This window comes from Apodemus sylvaticus, chromosome 3 (assembly GCF_947179515.1).
Source record: "Apodemus sylvaticus chromosome 3, mApoSyl1.1, whole genome shotgun sequence".
In the NCBI taxonomy this organism is placed as follows: domain Eukaryota; kingdom Metazoa; phylum Chordata; class Mammalia; order Rodentia; family Muridae; genus Apodemus; species Apodemus sylvaticus.
In genome coordinates this window covers 122,106,666-122,127,125 of record NC_067474.1, presented here as the reverse complement: position 1 = coordinate 122,127,125, position 20,460 = coordinate 122,106,666, and the positions used below count along the sequence as shown (strand labels likewise).

The 20,460-nt window shown below is 48.8% G+C and overlaps 1 protein-coding gene across 1 annotated transcript in view; it reads left to right on the top strand.

Annotated features, from left to right (window-relative positions):
• The first annotated feature begins 11,741 nt into the window (after positions 1-11,741).
• Positions 11,742-20,460, top strand: part of Mroh7 (maestro heat like repeat family member 7) — a 40,879-nt gene continuing 32,160 nt past the window's right edge. Inside the window, exons 1-2 of the mRNA XM_052175607.1 lie at positions 11,742-12,846; positions 19,995-20,059. Of these exons, the coding sequence (XP_052031567.1) occupies positions 11,742-12,846; positions 19,995-20,059 (1,170 nt within the window). The remainder of the gene's footprint in view (positions 12,847-19,994; positions 20,060-20,460) is intronic.

Genomic DNA, 20,460 nt, shown 5'->3' with positions numbered 1-20,460 from the left:
TAATCATCCCTGCACCCTCACCCCCACCCTCCGCCAAGGTTTCTCTGTAAGAGTCCTGGCTGTTCTGGGTTTGCTCTTAAACCAGGCTGGCCTTGAACTCACAGAGAGCCACCTCCTTCTGCCTCCCAAGTGCTGAGATTAAAGGTGTGTACCACCTGGCCAGATATACTTATGTTTATTGTATGAGATCTGTTTGACACTGGTGGGCCAGTCCCTGTGGAGTTCCTAAGGCATGGGATCCCCAGGAACTGGAGTTATAGGTGCCGATGGGCCACCACGTGGGTACTAGGAATTGAACCTGGGTCCTCTGCAAGAACAGCCAGTGCTCTTAACCACTGAGCTATTTCTTCAGCCCCCTTACTTTATTTTTGAGACAATCTCATTATATAACCCAATGTGTTCTGGAACTCCAATGGAGACCACACTGGCTTCCTACCTCAGATTCTCCAGAGCTAGGCTGACAGATGTGGGCCGTCATGCCTGCCTTAAAACTTAATTCTTCAGGAGGGCCCTTTATGTTCAGAAGTGTAGAGTGTGTGGTAGAGATCAGAGATCAAGGCCATCCTCAGCTACATAGCAAGTTTGAGGCTGTTCTGGAAACCATGAGACTTGGTCTCAAAAATTAAAACTAAAAGTTCTGGAACTCTCAATGGTAGAGCATTCGCTGCACGCGCACGGTGTGTGTGTGTGTGTGTGTGTGTGTGTGTGTGTGTGTGTGTGTTCAATCTCCAGTACTAGGGAAACAAAAACCACCTGGAGACATGTAGGGCTCTCATAATGTTCTATTTCTTTTTTTCTTTTGCATGTATATGGTATGTACACGTGGTATGTATATGCATGTGGCCTATATATGTGTATGGCTATGTGTATGTGGTGTGTGGTGGCCAGAGGTTGACATTTGACATCTTTGGTGTCTCTCCATCTTACTCTTGAGGAGGGTCTCTCACCCGATGCTATAGCTTGCTGATTTGGCTACTCTAGTTAGTCACCGGGGATTGCAGGCAGGCCATTTTGCCCATCCAACTCTTACATGGATGCTGAGGATTCGACCTCAGGTCTGTGCAGCAAGGTCTTTGTTCTGTGTCTCCAGGCCCACCAAGTGCTAAATCTACATCTGGGTGCTGGCCATCTTGTTCCTCATTAAGAATTCATCAGACATGACACAGTCTGCTAAATCTTCTGCATGTATCTAGTGCTGAAGTACAAAAGGTGAGGCAGGAGGATCATGAATTAGCCTGGGCTATGGAGAGATCCTGTCTCAAAGAGCAAAATAAAACCGGGACTGGTGGTAGGTGCCTTGAATCTCCGCACTTCGGAGGCGCAGGTAGGCTGATCTCGGTAAACTGGAAGCCAGCCTGGTCTACATAGTAACTCCAGGCCCTTCAGGGCTATCTCATGAGACTCTTTTTCAAAACCAAAAATAAATAAAGGGAGATGGGTAGGTAAAGGCAGACTGTGAAGGGGCCCCGGCATCCGTGGGGAGAGATTGAAGACTTTGTTGTCAGATAAATTCCCTTAATGCAGAAGACAGGTGACTAGAAGGGTGCTGTGCCTGCCCTGTGGTACAGCAGTGGGAAACCTGGCCAAGGGCTAGGGCTCCCATGATCATGAAGACAAGGTTTTCTGGGACTGTAGTTTAGTGGTAGATGTCTGGCATGCAGTAAGCTCTGGGATAAATTCCCAGGCATGCAAACAGATTAAAAATGGAAGACTTTAACAAGCTAAGCCTGGTAGTGTAACTGTAGCTACCAGGAAGGCTGAGATACTTGATTACAGGTTCACAGCCTGTGTGGGCTACAGAGTGAGTTCAGGTCCAATCCGGGCAGCTTAGACTTTGTTCCAAAATACAAAGTAGGAAGAGGGCGGGGGAGCAGCTCAGAGGTCACAGGCTTCTCCTGCTGTGCAAGCTCCTCCTGCAGCTTCCCAAGGACTATGAGAAAGGGGAAACCACTTATTCCATGGCAATATGAGGGAGCATGGCTTGGGAACATGGGTTCAAGTTTCCCTAAATGAAACAGGCCCGCCGGGCGGTGGTGGCACACACCTGTAATCCCAGCACTCTGGGAGGCAGAGGCAGGCGGATTTCTGAGTTCAAGGCCAGCCTGGTCTACAGAGTGAGTTCCAGGACAGAAACCCTGTCTCAAAAAAATCAAATCCAAAAAAAAAAAAAAAAAAAAAAAAAGAAAGAAAGAAAGAAAAGAAAAAGAAAAAGAAAAAAAAGAAAAAGGCAGCACGGGTTTTGAGACTGGCAGAAAGGGCATCACGGTATTTATAGAGTGCAGTGAGGCTGGACCAGGGTAGGGACCAAGGCAGAGGCTCCCCATGGTGTCCTTAGTGTTAGAGCTGTTGGGGAGTTACTGTGTCAAAGGGACATTTTAAAAGATTTTTGTGGAAAAGTCAAAAAGATGTTGAATCATGTATAGGAGGTTAATAGTAAGGGCTAGTAAAAGACTAGTCAGAGACGCACTGACTTTAATCCAGCACCCAGGAGGCAGGGCCAGGAGCAAGGCCAAGTCAGTGCTTCTCTCCTCTCTTCCCACTCCCATCTCCTTTGGTGTGTGTATCTGAGATAGTGTCCTGGAACTCACTCTGTGTATGTAGACCAGATGGACTTGAACTCACAGAGACCCGCCTGGCTCTTCTCTCAAGTGCTGGGATTAAAGGCGTGCTCCACCACACCCAGAAGTAAGAGATATTTCTTTTTTTCATTTATTTATTTATTTATTTATTTATTTATTTATTTATTTATTTATTTATTTTGGGGGGGTTGAGACAGGGTTTCTCTGTGTAGCCCTGGCTGTCCTGGAACTCACTCTGTAGACCAGGCTGACCTCAAACTCAGAAATCTGCCTGCCTCTGCCTCCCGAGTGCTAGGATCAAAGGCATGAGCCACCACTGCCCAGCTTCTTTTTAAAGATTTTATTTAAATAAGTACACTGTAGCTGTCTTCAGGCACTCCAGAAGAAGACACTGGATCCCATTACAAATAGTTGTGAGCCACCATGTGGTTGCTGGGAATTGTTTTGGTTTGGTTTGGTTTTGGTTTTTTGGTTTCTTGGTTTTTTGTTTTTTTGGGTTTTTTTTTTTTTTTTGAGACGGGGGGGGGGGGGGGGGGGTTCTCTGTGTAGACCAGGCTGGCCTCAAACTCAGAAATCCTCCTGCCTCTGCCTCCCAAGTGCTGGGATTAAAGGTGTGCGCCACCACCGCCTGGCTGGTTGCTGGGAATTGAACTCAGGACCTCTGGCAGAGCAGTCGGTGCTCTTAACTGCTGAGCCATCTCTCCAGCTCCAATAGATATTTTTAAATGTCCAGTGCAAAAGAAAGGAAATGCCTTACTTTAATTGATTTAAAGGAGAGGAATCTCTGACTAGAGGCACAGCCTTCCCAGAAGGTGAATGTCTCTGAGGCTGCTATGTGCTAGTTTATCGAAAGTACTGGATATGCTATATGGTGGTAAATCAGGTTGCCCTGGGCCTAGTGGCAGGAAGCTGCTCCTCTTGTCTGCCTCCACCTGAGGCCTCTCCTGGGTTCAATAGTCACAGCAGAGAAGCTGCCTGCTGTGCTAGGGGTGGGAGGGGAGTTGCAGATGTGACTGACCTTACAGTGACAACATCTGGACCCTGACAGGAAGGACCTCTCTTTTTTGTAGTTCTTAGGATTGGATCTAGGGCCTCCCCAATGCTAGGCAGGCTCTGTGACACAGAACTTACCTCTGAGCTCCTTTTACCTCGTGAGACATCTGCTCACTAAGGTGCCAAAGAGACCTCAGTGAGCCAGCATCTGGTGACCTTGACTTTTTTTTTTTAAAGCGAGTTCAACACTGTAATCCTCCTGTCTCAGCCTCCTGAGTAGCTGGGATTACAGGCCTTTGTGTCTAGGGACAGAAATATACTTTATAGATCATACTGGCCTTGAACTCATAATCTTCCTAGGCAGGTGCTATGGCTAAAGAAGGATTTTATTATCATATGTGTGGAGGTGTTTTGCCCACAGCTATGTCTATGCATTATGTGTGAGACTAGTGCCCAAGGAAGCCAGTGATGGGCATCAGTTCCTCTGAAATTAGTTACAAATCATCGTGAGCCACTGTATGGGTGCTGGGAATCAAACCCGGATCCTCTGGAAGAGCAGTCGGTGCAGCGAGCCACCTCTCCAGTCCCAGGAAGGACTTTTCTAGGCAAGAGAAAAACCTAGCTGTGTTTCTAGGCTGTGGGGAAGGAGGGAAGAAAGGAGAAATTCCGTCTGACACCAGCTCCAGAAGCAACAGAAGGGAACAAAGGAGCTGGGCCTGGGTGTGGGCAGGAGCGGGAAGGACACAGGGCTGGAATCGGGGCAGGCAGAGTGAGTCCAGGGGACACCAGAGGACATTCAAGAATGCAAGTCAGGAGCCAGCGAGATGCCCAGCTGGTAAAGGCACTTGCCACAAGCCCAATGACCCTGAGTTTGATCTCTGGGACCCACGTGATGGAAGAGAGAACAGGTCGCAGCAAGTCTGACCGCCATATGCTGGAGTCATGGGTATGATAAAGTGGACACACAGAATAAAGAAGTGTTTAAAAAAAACATGCCTATTATTCATTCACTGGGGGAGATGAGGATGCTGGGGCATTGAGCCAGTCTGATGAGACCCGTCCTTGGACAGCTGTCTAAGAATACCAAGATTTATTGACTTGAGTCCAAACAAGAACACACCCTCATGCAGTTTCGCTCTCATGTTGTGACTGATGCTTTCAAAGTGTTCCTGTCTTTTCTTAATCACTTACTTAATGGTCATTAAAACCAAGTTCTTGGGAGAGATAGCCCTGGGCCTTACTCTCCTCACCATAGGATCTAGGTCACACACGGAGTATATCACCAGGCCCTGTCCTCCACCCCACCCCTCTCCACACATTATCAGTCCTTGGATGAAGCAAGGTGGGGCAGGGAAAAGATCAAGGACTTGGGTTCCTTAGTGTCCTGGCTTTTGACCTTTCTCGTCACAGATTGCCTGGCTCCAAAGCACTTGTCACCCCCAAGGTATAAGGTCCCAGGAGATGTTCTGGGGTTCTTTGAAGGCCCCCTGAGAACCAGCCTTCATTTGAGTCAGGTCCTGTCTAAGTGTAGTGGGGGTCTGAAGATGCCTCTCTCTTTTTAAAGATTCCTTTGCCCTTCTGCATTGTGTGGGCAGAAGCAGGAGTCTTATTGGCTGGGGGACTTCCGGATCATGGTGACCTCACAAAGACTACAAGCCCGGCCTGGGCTGGGGGGAGCCCAGGTAAGCTGAAGGGTGGCTTTGGGACAGTACCAAGGGTAGGGTCAGCCTTCACAGCCCCCACAAGGCAGTTACTACCTAGACCCCAACCCCCCCACTAGGTAAAAGTCCCCCGTCCGGCTCTAAGCCCACATCTTACTTCATACCTTTGGATTAAAGTTGAATTTTCTGTTGCCATGTGGATGCCCCAGGTGGAGGTAACACATCAGCAGCTCAAGGCTCACAGAAAGCTATTTGTGTTGAGAGTGGAGCGTGGGAGAACAGGGCAGGTGAGGCAGAAGCGGATAGAGCCAGAGGGGACGCCACAGACGGGGTGGGGGTGGGGTGCAGAGGCTCACCCAGGGAAGGATGGGGTGTGGATGGACATCTATGGAAGGCAAGGGCGTGTCCCGAGTGGCAGAGGAAATGGGGTGAGAATCTGGAAGGTGCTTTTCCCATTAAGAGATCCTTAGAAATCTCCGTGGTGCGGTCAGGAAGAGGGGGAGCGAGGGCTGAGAAGCCACTTGCTCAGGACTTTACACAAGTCACCAGCGCCCTAAACAGTCTGCTAACGTGCTAGTAAATGAGGGCAGTGATATCTGTTTTGAAGAGCTATCATTCATTCATTCATTCACTCATTCATTCATCACTCATCATCTCCTGAACCCTTTCTGAATACCTGCTGTGCGCCAGGCACTGCGCTGTTATGGAAAAACAGGAGAAACAAGATGAACACCCAGTTCATTTGCTAGGATGGAGACTAAGAAAACAGAGACCCATTGACACAGAGGGGTTGGTCACGGACGAGGGTTCTTCAGCAGCATTTGGGACCGAGCTGGCCTGAAATGTAACTGCTAGGTGTGAAGCAGGCGAAGGGCTTGAAGGGGATGCTGGGGGGGGGGGTGGGGGGGGTCTCATGGGAAGGAGAAAGGCATTGAAAGGTTCCCTGGCAAGAGAGAAGCCAACACATTGAGACACCAGAGAATGGTTGAAAAGTGGGTTTAAGGCCTGGGCATGGGATGGATGGGCTGGAGAGATGGAGGCAATTGCCCGTGGCCTGAAGGCCCTGCTAAAAGACACCCAGAGGCCCCTGTGCAGACTCCTCCCTGCCGTCAACCTGCTGCTCACCCATAGGTAATACCGTCTGGTTGCTCTCAAGATGTTTTCCGTTCTAATGGTGGCTGGGCTTAATGATGCATACTTTGCTTCACAGCCCTTAGGTGCTCAGGCAGGGGGATGGCCAGTTTAAGGACTATTTAGCAGTTTTAAAGGCAGCCTGGATTGCATTGTGAAACCCTATCTCAAAAGAAAAAAATCAAACCAACTAAACAAACATAAAAAGAAATAAGAAAACAGCAACCCTCTTCTGGGTCGTCTTTGGTGGTTTTGGTGTTCTTTAGGCTTGCCCCAGGTTTGCGCCCTCTTTCTGAATCTAGATGCTTCTATCTTCTATTTGGAATATTTTCAGCGATTATTACTTGGAAAGTTTTTCAATGTCCTTTCTCCTCCTGAGATGCTAAGTGTAGAATGCTAGATACTTTGTTATTGACCTCAAGAGTCTGCTGTTTTCCCTGTTGACTTATATTAAGTGATTTTTTTTTTATTGTTTTATATTTTTGGTTTTCTGAGACAGGGTTTCTCTGTATAGCCCTAGGTGTCCTAGAACTTACTCTGTAGACCAGACTGGCCTCAAACTCAGAAATCTGCCTGCCTCTGCCTCTGCCTCCCAAGTGCTGGGATTAAAGGTGTGTGCCATCATTGCCTGGCTAGAGTATTTATTAAGAAAAGGTATCACTATGCTGGTCTGGACCTCTCTAGGTAGAGAAGGCTGGCCCCAAACTCACTGAGATCTGCTTGCCTCTGTCTCCTGAGTGCTGGGTGTGAACGGCCATGGCTGGCTTGCTTTGTTTTTTGTTTTTTTTGATGTGTGTATGTTTGACCTGCAGGCCTGTACATTTACCATGTGCATATCTGGTGCCCGTGGAGGCTGGGTGAGCGGCAGTCGGAGCTCCTGGGATCGGAGTCACAGATGGTTGTGGGCTGCCTGTCGTGTGGTGCTGGGAAGTGAGAACGGGGCTTTGCTTTGAAGAGCATTCGTTGCTCTTAATTGTTGAGCCATTGCTCCAGCTCCCAGCCGCATTATTTATTTATTTATTTATTTATTTATTTATTTATTTATTTATTTATTTATTTGAGGTATGCAATCCAGGAACTTGCTATATTTCAGAGGGCGACAATCTGGTCTCTCTGCTTTCCCACTCTTTTACTCTGGGAATACAGGTCTGCATTACCATGCATTGATGGATTAAGCAGATCTTAGTGATTTGTCCCTGAATTCGGGCTTCTGTCTTCTGTTTCTACTGCACTACTGAGTTCATCAGATAAGCTTTTCAAAACTCAGCTCCTGGGGAGCAAGAGGAGGGAGACGATGCTTAGAGGATGTGTTTCAGTGATACTGGAAGGGCACAGGCTGAGGAGATGCACAGTGTATTTTATTTTACTTCTTTGTTTGAGATAGTGTCATACTCTCTATCATAGGCTAGCCTGGAACATATTATATAGCTCAGGCTGGACTCAAACTCAAGTATTTCTACTTTTGCCTCCCAAGTATAGATGTGAGTACCACGCCTGACTTGTTTGTTGTTTGCAACAAGGTCTTAGAAGCCCAGGATGGCCTTGAATTTGTGATCTTCTGTTCTCGTCTTCCCGAGCACTAGAATTACAGTGCTCTAATACTCCACCATGCTCCAAGAAGCTAGATCTTATATGAAGTTTTGTTTGTTTTTAGACAAGGTCTCTCTATGTAGCCCAGCCTATCTTGGGACTCATTGGGTATTGCAGGTTAGTTTTGAACTCATGATGATCATTCTATCTCGGTTTACTAGTTCTGTGTATTACAGGTGTGCCCTAACATGTCCAGCTATGAAATATTAAATGGCAGGCGGTCTCGGTACACACACACACACACACACACACAGACACACACAGACACACAGACACACACACAGACACACACACACACACACACACACACACGCACGCGCATGCACGCACACACACACACACAGAGTAGCACACTCATATAGAGATTACTGAAACAGTAACAGGATATGTTTAGAACTTTGGTTGTAGTGATGGTATTCCATACACATGCATATGTCTAAACACATCAAAACATGCATGTCAAACAGACACTGTGTTTCTTGCCAAGCAAAGCCTCGTCTAACCCATACTGGCTTTGAAGTTTGAACTTCCTGTCGCCTCCCTCATTACAGATGTGTGACACTCTCTGCTCCTCTTTCTGTTAAAGATTAATTTTAAAAATATTTTATGAAAATGGATGTTTTGCCTGAATTATGTTTGTACCATGTGTGCATGCAGTGCCTGCAGAGGCCAGAAGAGGGTGTCAAATCACCTGAAACTGCTAGAGATGGTTCTGAGCCACCATGCGGGCACTGAGAATCAACCCTGGGTTCTGGAAGACCGTCAGTCAGTCAGTCAGTCAGTCAGTCAGTCAGTCTGTTGACTGCTGAGCTGTGTCTCCAGCAAATCCCCCGCCCCACACCCACCCTGATTTTTTTTTTTTTTTTTTTTTGAGACAGGGTTTCTCTATGTCATTCATGACTGGCCTGGAACTTTCTATGTAGACCAGGCTGGGCTGGCGCCGAACTCACCGAGACCGCCTGCCTTTGCTTCCCAAATACCAGGGTTAAAGGCATGTGTCATCACACCCTGCTTCCCTCCAGTCCTCTCAGTGAGCAATTCCCACGTGACTGAGCGCAAGCCATGAGTTCCCTTCCACGTTCAGGTCTCTCCGAGGACTTGTCTTCCTGTGGCAGGATGAAAGAGGAAAACTGAGGGAGGAGAAACTTGTCAGGGAGAGTTGGTCTATCCTGTCAATCTGTCCTTTGGAAAAGGGAGGGAAAGCCAGGCTTGAGACTGTCTGCTAGGCCCAGGCCCTTACAGGAGGCCATACTAGTCTGTACTCCAGGTCAAAAATCCCTCCCTTTATAACTATGGTGTGTGTGTGTGTGTGTGTGTGCTTGCACATGCATGTGCAAGCATCTGTGTATATGAGATAGAAAAAAAAGGTGAAGAGCAAAATGTAGGTCTTTAATCAAGTAAAAGGAGGAAAAATTATGAGTACAAAATTAAGACCAGAGCAAGGGACTCAACATCAAGGAGCCCAAACATTAACTCCTCGGTTACAGGTGGAATAGGTTTGGAGGCCATCGTAAGGCTTCTCTTCCTGCTTTGCAGGCCTCAGGTATAAGGAGTGCATATGGCTCCCCTGGCACCAAGGTCCAGGCTGTCACAGCCTTTAGTAAAAAGGAATGGAAACATTCCTTTTTATTAGCCTGGAAAACTGGAATACCCAAAACCTAATCCACACATCAAATGAGGTACAAGAAGAACGGAGGAGTGGCCCCTGGTTCTGGAAAGACTCAGTGTAGCAGTATAAGACAAAACCACAACAGGGAAGTGGGAAGGGATGGGTGGGAGAACGGGGAGGGAAGGGGGCTTATGTGACTTTCGGGGAGTGGGGGACCAGAAAAGGGGAAATCATTTGAAATGTAAATAAAAATATATCGAATAAAATTAAAATTAAAAAAATATTCCTTTTAATAAAGGAAAGCCTTCTGCAGGCTCACACTCCCTACCAGACATCATAAGGGCAAGGCCTCTATAAGACAGGGCGCTATTGAAGGGCACAGGGTCACTGGGGAAAAAGTCTCTTGTCCAGATTCATCCCCTCCCACTAATAAGACAAGCTGACCTATGACATCAAGGGGCTTCATGACATCAAGTGTGTGACCCTTCCAAAGCCAAGCCATATAGACACAGGTTGGGGGAATGAACAGATGATCCAGGCACCCAGCATGTGAGTGAAAGGGAGAGAGAGTGAGCTACTGAAGGAGCGGACGAGCCCAGCAATGTTGAAGAAGGCAAGCAGAGAACTCAAGCAGTCCCCAGTGCTGTCTGTGTGCAGTGCTATGCCAGACATCACAGAGATCAGCAGCGAGAGAGGCAGAGGCAGTTCCTGAGGGCATTGAGTCTGTGTCTAGTAGGGAAATGAGATGTGTGTGCTAGGGAAGGAGCAGCCAGCAGGATGCCGAGAGCTTACAGGTGGCCTTCACCTGTTTAGGAAACCTACAAGGGTGAAGATTTAAATGGTAGCTTGCGTGGGGAAATGGAAGAGAGGAGCCCGGCCTGTGGAAGGCCCAGATCCGCAATGGTGGAGTGAAAAGAGAGAGCAGGGGGCTTTAAGAAGGGCTGTGCAGGGTGATATGGAACCCCTTTAGGTTCTTCTAACAACTGGGAACTCTGTCTAGAGACAACCGGAAGCCATAGTTTAGCCCATGGGTGGTGGCATAGAGAAAGTCTTGGTCTCTCTTGCCCTGACGTGATTTCTTGTCTGTCTTTCTAGGGGCCCGCTCCTGCTTAAGAACACCATGCTGTCAGGTGAGCTGCTCTTACGGAGCCCCTGGGGGAGGGTGGCCGAGAGGTGGGGTCAGGTGCCAGAGGACTGGGGATTTGCCAATTAGACTGTTTTAGATTAGATAGTTTACCAATTAGGTTAGATTGTTGGGCAAGTCGGTTCCATTTCCGTGAGTGTTGTATGTTCTCTCGCCAGGCTGTAGGATGGATGCTGTCTTGCCTTTGAGACTCTAGGCTGTGACCACATGCAGAGTAGTTCTAATGACTTAGGGGTCTGTCCCAAGACTCAGGGCTCCATGTCGGTGAACTGAGGTCACATGAAGTTGGCTCAGAATTGGATAATCCATAACAAAGTCTCTTACCCTTGTCCCACCTGTAAGTGGGGGAGATTGCTCATCGGCCCATTTATTATGACTGACTCGTGTGCTTGGCACCGTCTGGGAGTTAGAGATGCTCCTGGATCCAGAGTATCCCAGTTCCCTCTTCTCGTCTCTTTCTTTCTCTTCCCATTCTCTCATTTCCTCCTCTCTTTCCCTTTCTCTGTCCAGCTCTTTCTTACTTACAGTTTTGAAGGCAGGATCTTACTAATAGCCCAGGCTGGCCTTGGATTATCCTCCTGCCTCAGCCTCCCAAATGCTGGGGATACAGGTGGGATCCACCATGTCTGGCTAGAATCACTGCAGCTCTTGACACCCAGAGCTTGTCTCTAACAGGGCTCAGTCAGTCGTTAGTATGAAAGGGAATCAGGACAAGGGCAGGAGAGCTGAGCTTGGTAAGGGAGAGCGGGAGGTACCAAGCCAAAGGCCTTGCTCATGTTCAGGACGCGAGGTGGTAGGGAGCAGGATGCGGTCAGGAGGTCACTACCCATACCGTGGAATGGAGAGAGTGGCAGGGGACTGGTGTGTGACGAAGCTCCGGAGGGGGGCTGGGAGCAAGAGGCCCACCTCTATGCCGGGCCCAGGATGGGTGCTAGCAGCTGTGTTCATCTTCTCTCTCAGGAGTGCCGCAGGGAGCCCCACAGTCAGCAGCTGGAGAAAAGGGACAGTGGCCTTGAGAGGCCTCCAGACTGGACATGGCCCTGAGTCGGGGCACTAGTCTCATTCTCCATGAAGACCCCGAGAAGACACCAAGTCCTAACTCCTGTGAGGTTCCAGGAATGATATCCAGCACCACACCTAGGCCCACCCCAGACCTGGCCCTGGCTCCTCCCCCAGCACATGGCCTGTCTCTCACGCCGACCCTTCATCCAGCTCTGAGTCCTGACCCAGAGGGGGTCTCTGGCCCAGTGTCTAATGACGTCCCCAGCCCCAATGCCAGTGGGGCCATGACTCCACCCTCTGTCCAGACCAACACTGTGGATGCTGCTGACCAGAGTTTGAACCACACCTCCGGGCCCGACTCTGCAGGGACTCTCTGTCCAGACTCACAGCCAGTTCAAAGCCCCAGCTCTACCCAGGCCACTGTTTTGAGTCCAGAGAATTCTCCTAGGCTATGCTCTGAGGATATCTCCAAGTCCCTCTCAAGCAAGGTTTTTGGTTTGGGTCAGAGTAACTCTAACCCTTCTAGGCCTGAGCCAAACCTATATATAAGAGCTCTTTCCAGAGAAGCCTTGGTCCGGGGTCATAACATCTCCAGACAGGGGTCACAGGTGCCTCTTCTTCTCCCGTCTAACACTTCTTTGGACCGTCTGCACTCTGGGAACATCTCCAAGGTGAACCTGGGCATAGCTCCAAACTCGAATGAGGCCATCACGTTGACTTCACATACCATTTTTGCATCTGTTTCTAAAGAGGCCTTGAGTGCACCCTGGAACACAGGCTCCAAGGGGTCCATCAATGTGACTTCCAACAGCCAGCCCAAGCCCGGTTTAAATGTGACCGTCACTCACGCTTCACGCGTCAGCCTGATTCCTGGTTCCAGCGAAGGACTCAGCCTGCACTCTAGTGCCAAAGTACCCAACTCCACCCTCTCTCCGTCTTCCTGCATGACGCTGATCATGGGCTCCGAGTCCCTGAGCATGGACTCCAGCTTCGTGGTGACTGACACCTCCACCCTGACCCTGAGCAGCCATCGAGATTATTCTGAAGACAACAGCATCCGCACCATGCCCCTGGAGGAGAATCTGGGAAAGTGGGACAGCCTGCAGGGTGTCACAGCTTTCCGGAGCCCCCCAGAGGGTGAGTAAGTTAGAAGGAGCTAGCCTAGGACTGACTATTCAGAACCACGCGGCAGGGAGGGCAGTGGAGAGGAATGGGAGTGTGTGGCAGCTGTAGCACAGTGGTGACCACCAGACTCCCTAGGCAGCATTTCGGCCAACTGCATGACTTGGGAGCTACTCAGCCTTCTCGGGTGTCAATTTCTTTAACTGTAAAATGATAATCCTTCCCCTTTTGGGGACAAGTCTCAACATGTAGCACTGACTAGCCTGGAACTCATTACATACAGCAGGCTGACCTCGAACTCACAGAGATGCCCCGCTTCTGTATCTTCAGTGCTGGGATCAAATATGTGTACCACTGGGCAATGACCCTGCCATTCTATCTAAGTCCTGAGCACACCCACTAGTCATACGCCCCATTTAAAATGCCTTCCGTTTTCTGTATGAGGGTCAGCCCTTACTCCCTAGGCTGAAGTTTGACCAGAGGAGCAGGGAAACTCTGAGCTCAGCTCTCTTGCCTCTGTAGAGATTTGAGGAGTCAGTCCACTCAGGCCCCCGGCCTTGGAGCCTACACCTCCCTGCTGATATGCAGGATGTCTGTGCTGTATAATCTCTCAGTTGGTATTTCCCTCGTATTTTATGGAGACAGGGTCTCATGTGTCCCACGCTGGTCTTAAACTTGCTACATAGTGGAGGATAAACCTGAGTTCCAGGACTCCCCCAACTCCACATTTCAAGTGGAGAGATTACAGGTGTGTGCCTCCACATCTGGATCAATCAATATTTCTTTTTTGTTTCTGCACCAGTGCCATATTGTGATGTGTGTGTGTGTGTGTGTGTGTGTGTGTTGTGTGTGCATGTGTGTGTACAGAGATCAACCTCAGGTGTCACTCCTTATAAGCCATTCACTTCATGTTCTGAGACCACCAGGCTTCCTTGCCCTGGTGCTCATCGAGTTTGCTAGAGGCAGGCTGGCTAGGCAGCCCCAGGGGTTAACCGGTCTCCGACTCCGCAGCACTGAGATTATAAACACAGACTGCCTTATCCACTTTTTACATGGTCCTGAGGATCAAACCAGGTCCTCATGGTTGCACAACAAGCACTTACTGACTAAGCTACCTCCCCAAACCCCATATTGTGATTTGAAAAAATTACAACCACAAGGCTGTGATCCTGGCACTTAAGAGATGAAGGTGGAAAGAGCGGGAGTATGTGGCCTGCCTGGGTTATGTAGCAAGTTCAGGACCAGCCTGTGTTATGTATGAGACTGTCTCAACAGAGTAAAAAGCAGGCAAGCAAGCAAACAAACAAGCAAACAAGCAGCCCAGCCAACCCATGGCTTTGGAAGTACGCATGCAGACCTACTAGGGTGAGAAACCCCCGTCTTAAAACCCGACTCAGATTCTCTAGCCATTAGCAAACCTTCACTCCTCCAAACACTTTCATTATTACTATTGTTACTTTGAGACAAGGTCTTGCTGTGTAGTTCATGCTGGCCTCAAACTTTCAAGACTCTGTCTTCCAGGTGTGGGATTAGAGGAGATTGCAAGCTACACCTGGGCCTTGAAGACTATATTTTAAACTAATACGTTTTTGATAGTAAGGAATGAACCCAAGGCCTTGAGCATGTTGAGCTAGTGTCCTCCTACTGAGCTCCACCCCTCCCCCCAGTCTGTACACTTTAGACAAGTAGGGTTATATAACTTGTGGCCTTCTGTGATTGGCTCACTTCACGTGGCAAAGCATTTTCACAGTGTGTTTACACTGCAGCATGGACCGGCACTTCATTCTTGTGTCTGGAAAGTATTCTCTTGTATGGATACCTACATTCTGCTAATATGTTTGTTACCAGTTATTATGATTATTATGATGATGATGATGATGGTGGTGGTGGTGGTGGTGGTAGTGGTGATGTTGATGATGTTTACCTCATATTGGGTCATTTTTGCTCTTTGGAGTTACAAAACCAATGAAACTGATCCTTGATTGACCAGTTTAACCTTAGACCAGACTTCAATTCTCAGTCTTCCTGCCTCAGTTTCCTTACTGCCACTATGCCCATATGAAGATTTGTTCTTGGCTGAATATAGGAGGGGATGGAGGAAGACTTACATATCAGCTGCTTGACTTGCTGACCATGGAGAAGTCATAGATACAGAGTCAGAGAGACGAGAGGAGAGCTGAGCTGAAGAAGGGGGAAATGCTCGCATCTTTTCTGAGAATCAGTGAAAAATGGCTGGCAATTTCTTTTTCTCCCTTTTACTGTTTTTCTGGAGGCTCTTGTGGCAGTTTCAAACTGTCATGGTAGTGATGGGTGTGTGTGCTCATGACATCAAGATTTAGTGTGAAGACGGGATTGTTATAGGGTTGGGGGTTATATGGAAGTTGTATTTCAACTTGTTTCGGCTGCTCCACCTGGAGAGACTGCTGACCCACAGACATGAACCAAAGATAAGCAAGTTCAGGGCAAGAGAGGAGTCCAGCAGAGTCACCGGAGTCACCTAGGAGAGTTGACATCCTGACAGCCATTTGAGTTTTCTCTGTATTTGGTCTCTCTCTCTCTCTCTCTCTCTCTCTCTCTCTCTCTCTCTCTCTCTCTCTCTCTCTCTCCACTTTTTCTCTTTACAGACAGGGTGTTTGTACCCTAGACTAGATTTGAGCTTTCTTGAACTTCTGACCCTTCTGCCCCCCACCCCCCGAATTTGGGGATCACATACCACATACGTGGAGCAGCATGTCTGCCTGTATAGGATGGGGATCATGCTCAGGGCCTTGTGCACGTGAGCAAAGCATTGTTCCAGCAGAGACACACCCTCTTGCCTCTGTTGGTTATTTTATTTTTTAAAGTTACATTGATTGATTGGCCTCTCTCTCTCTCTCTCTCTCTCTCTCTCTCTCTCTCTCTCTCTCTCTCTGTGTGTGTGTGTGTGTGCCCCATAGTGCGTATGTGGAAGTCAAAGAATAATTGCCAGGAGTCAGTTCTCTCTATCCTGTGGGTCCCTGGATCTAACTCAGACCATCAGCTTTGGGGGCCTTTACCTTTACCAGAGGAGTCATCCACAGGTTCTCCTCTGGGTGTTCTAAACAATGCTGCCCTTGCGTTGCCAGAGTTAGGTAGGGCAAAAGCCCGCCTCCAGGAAGTCCCGATGCAGTGTCATGACACATTCCCTAGAAAGTCCAAGGTGAACAGAAGTGGAGGCAACAGGGAGCTTTCTCTGCAAGGAACCTCGGGGATCCTGGAGGACTCCTTCCTGCTGCTTGTCTTGCCGCCACTCTCCGTGGTCTCTGTGTTACATGGGGACAGGAAACAAAGCTTAGTGTTAGGAGAGCCGAGGACTCCATGGTGGTGGGTGATCCGGGTCTGCTTGGGTCGGCCGCTGTCTGGTTGGTAGGTCCTTCTTATCTCAGTGGCCGTGCAGAGGATTTGTTGGTGCTTGGCAACTCCCCTGGTGTGTTATCTCCAGGCCTGGAGTTCCCGGGGACTAGGGTGACCACAGGGGAGAGAGACCCAGGAGAGCCCAGGAGGAGGAGAAGGGGAAACAACATGGAACTCCCTAGGTCAGTGACTTGGTAGCAGAGTCCATGGCTATGGGAGGTGTGTCTGGCAAGTGGAGGAGGAAAGGCTTTGTTCAGCTTACACTTCGACATTGCTGTTCATCACTGAAGGAAGTCAGGACAGGAACTCAAACAGGGCAGGAGCTGATGCTGGCTTGTTCAGCTTGCTTTCTTAGAAAACCCGGGACCACCCACCAACCCAGGGATGGCACCACCCACAATGGGCTGGGCCCTCCCCCACTGATCATTTACTGAGAAAATGCCCTGCAGCTGGATCTCATGGAGGCATCTCCTCAGCTGAGGTCCCTTCTTCTCTGGCGACTCCTGCTTGTGTCGAGTTGACACACAAGGCCAGTACACCCGCAATAACAGCCAATCTCCAGGATGGAGGATGACATGTGATATTGAGTGTCTTTTGATATGTTGACTGGCCATTTGTATGCCTTCTCCAGAGAAATGTCTATTCCAGATCCTTCGTCCACATTGTGTTGTGTCCTCCCTCCCTCCCTCTGTCCTCCCCCCTCCCCTTGTTCTCTGAGACAGGCTCTTGCTTTGTAGCCTAGGCTAACTTGAAATTCACTAGGTAGTCTTGGTTGGTCTAGACTTGCAGCAATCCTCCTGCATCAGGCCTACCAAATGCTGGGATTATAAGCATGAGCCACTATGCCTGGTTTATTTATTTGTTTTTAATTTAAAGGTGATAGAACACTTGAATAGCATGTACAAGACCTGGGTTTCTTTACTCGGGGAGAGGGGGTGAGGGAAGAGGGGAGGGACATGGGAGGGGGAAGGGGAGAGAGATATTTTATAGACGGATCTTGCTATGTGGCCCAGGTTAGCTTGGAACTCATGACCCTTCTGTCTTAGCCTCTTGAGTGCTGGGATTCCAGTTGTGTGCTACTGTGCCTGACTCTCTGTTCATTAGATTAGCTACATCTACAACAATGTGGTCATAGATTGGGCACAAATGAAATGTGTGTGCATGTTGAATGTGTGTTTTAGTGTGTATGTGTTCATGTGGAATGTGCATGTGTGTTGTATGTATGTATTCGTGTGTGTGTGTGTGTGTGTATGTGTATGTCTGTGTGTCTGTGTGTGTGTCTGTATGTGTCTGTGTGTGTATGTGTGTGTGTATATGTCTGTGTGTATATGTGTGTGTCTGTGTGTGTCTGTGTGTGTGTATGTGTGTGTCTGTGTGTCTGTGTGTGTGTATGTGTGTGTATGTATATGTGTATGTGTGTGTCTGTGTGCGTCTGTGTATGTGTGTGTGTCTGTGTGTGTCTGTGTGTGCGTATATATGTGTATGTGTGTGTGTCTCTGTGTGTGTGTGTGTGTGTGTTATCCTTACATTTGTATGGCAGGCACTTTACTAAATGAACCATCTTCCCAGCTCTTTAACATTATTTTTGTTTTTTGGGTTTTGTATATGTACATATATGTGGTAAATGTGTATGTGTGCCTGTTCACATGTGCGTGGGTACACATGCATTTTGATGGCCGAGGCTGGCATCAGGAGTCTTTCTTGATTGTTCTTTATCTTATTGATTAAATCAGAGTCTCTAAGTTGTACACAGAGGTTGCCTGTATGGCCAATCAGGCTATCCAGCTCAATGCAGGGAGCGCCCCCTCCACCATCTGAGACTAGGATTACTGGCAGGCCACCATATTCTTTCTGCATTGATGTGGGCGCTAGGGATCTGAACCCAGCAAGTGCTCTATCTGTGAAGCCATCTTCAGCCCCTTAATGTGTTTTAAACGATTTTTAAAAAGCGTATAGAAGGGCTAGAGAGACGGCTCAGCGGTTAAGAGCACTGACTGCTCTTCCAGAGGTCTTGAGTTCAAGTCCCATCAACTACATGGTGCCTCACAACCATCTGTAATGGGATCCAATGCCCTCTTGTGATGTCTTTGAAGAGAGCAACAGTGTACTCATACATAAAATAAACAAATAAATTAAAAAAATAGGCTTACACAGTCGAAGGTACATCATTAAGATCTTCTCCTGAATCACTTGTTAGTAAGCTGCTGAATGACTCCTAAATGTTCAGCACGTTTCTTACCAAAACGCACAAAATGTCATTACCATAAGCAGGCATTAATCTCGATGTGTCACTTCCCTGGTTCTCCCACTTCCCAGCCCTGTACTCCTAGCCCAGGTTCGCAGTCTCATCATCCTGTCTCCCTGGTCTTTCCTGACTTTCATTTCTTTGATGCACACAAGGCTGTGGCTAGCTCTTCCTAGGATGCTGGCCCTCAAATGACATTCAGGTGTCCTGGGGCAGGTCTGGGTTTTCTCACTGCGCCACCTCTGGCAGCTCATGGTTCCTAACGGATGCTCACCTGTCTGAGAAGCAGGCTGCCTCCGCCTCTCCACTGGAGAGCCTTTGGTTTTCCCTTTAAATATATTGTGGTGAGGGGCTTTGGAAACATAATTATCCCATTCCTTCAAACTTTCAATGCATGCATGAGTTTATCTGTGCCGTCTGCTAGTTTAAGGGCTGCAAACCAGTTGCTTTCATTAGGTTTGTGGATCAAGATTTCCTTAGTTTGACCAGCAGAACTTCCTACAGCATCTTAACTGCATGCAAACATGCAGCTTCCTCCATCACACCCCATCCGGCTGAGCTCTCTTCCTAGTTTTCTGGGGCTAGATGGCCCAGGCTCTTCCCAGACTTCCCTGGAACCCACCATTTCCCCAGGAGCCTTGTTGGTTTTGGCAGAGGGTAGTGTTTAGAAGCCAATGTCCCAGACCAGTTGTGTTCTCTTCCCCCTCGTCCCCACCCTCCAGCAGCCTCTGGAAGTTCAGGCAAGATCCTCTTTGAGCCCCAGCTTCCCACATGCTGGTGGCTTCGACCTCAGATGGAAAGAGATCTGTTTTCCTTCAGTGTCCCTTTAAAAGGCTTTTATTGGTCCTGCTCAGCTAAGTACCCGTCATTGGTCCTGTCACCGTAGTTAGGGGCCAAGCTTTGGTGGCAGACCCATCCCTCTTTGAAAAGGAGGATGGGTGAGATTTTACCTAAATGCTTGGAATTGGGCCCCACAGGGAAGACAGGTGCCCTTTCGCTCAAAGCAGGCGAGGGATCAGGGGTGACAATGAGGCGGTCGGTCTGTGGTCAGTCTCTAACAAGTGTCTATGGATGGGACAGGCTCTGAAGGGCAGGAGCAAGCTCCCTCTTACCCTGGAGGTCAGGAGAGGCATCTGTGTGGAACAGCAGGCAAGGCGAGGCCTGAAAATGGGATCCCTAGGGAACAGGGGCAAGGGACAACAGCTGGAAGAACCCGACCAGGAGCTTGCCTGGAACTGCCCAGAGACCAGTGTAGACAGTGCCGAGGATGGGGGGGGGGGAGCAACGAGATGAACCTGGGGAGAGAGATGGACAGGAGCCCAACCAGGCAGGGCCGTGATCGCAAGGAAGATTAATGATGTGGCATCTCATTAATGGCTTTGTGGGGCTGGGTGACACAAGCTGATTTACATTTTCCCAAGCTTTGATGGTTTGTTGAGGAGTAAGGATTGGAGGGACCCAGTGGGGAGCAGAAATGGGAATATGGCACCGTGAGGACTCCACGTCTGCTCTGTCATCTTTCACTGAACCTGTGACATGTGTGCAGGAACCTCAGAAGATGTGCCGGTCAACGAGCCAGAGAAGAGAGACCAAGACAACAAAACAGCTCTGGTATGCTCAGCTCCCGGTCACCACCACCCCCTCCTGTCTCCTCTCCCCGCCTTTCAGACAGAGACTTGGTAGAACAGGCTGGCAGCAAGCTTGTAGCAATCTCCCTGTCTCTACCTCCTGACTGGTGAAACAACAGGCTTGTGTCACCACACTCAGGCCACAGCCTACTTTCCTGGGCTAGCCTGGACCACTGGTCTTCTGCAGCTCCTCTTCTTCCTGGGAACTCAGAGCTGTCCAATGTCCTGAGTGCTCACCAGCACCTCTTGTTGCCCATTCACCTCCAGCGTAATTTAGTTTGCATCCCTGTGATACCTGACAGAACAGTTTAAGGGAGGAAAGGTTTATCTTGGCTCACGGTTTCACGGGGTTTTTCAGTCTCATCACAGTGGAGAAGGCAGGGT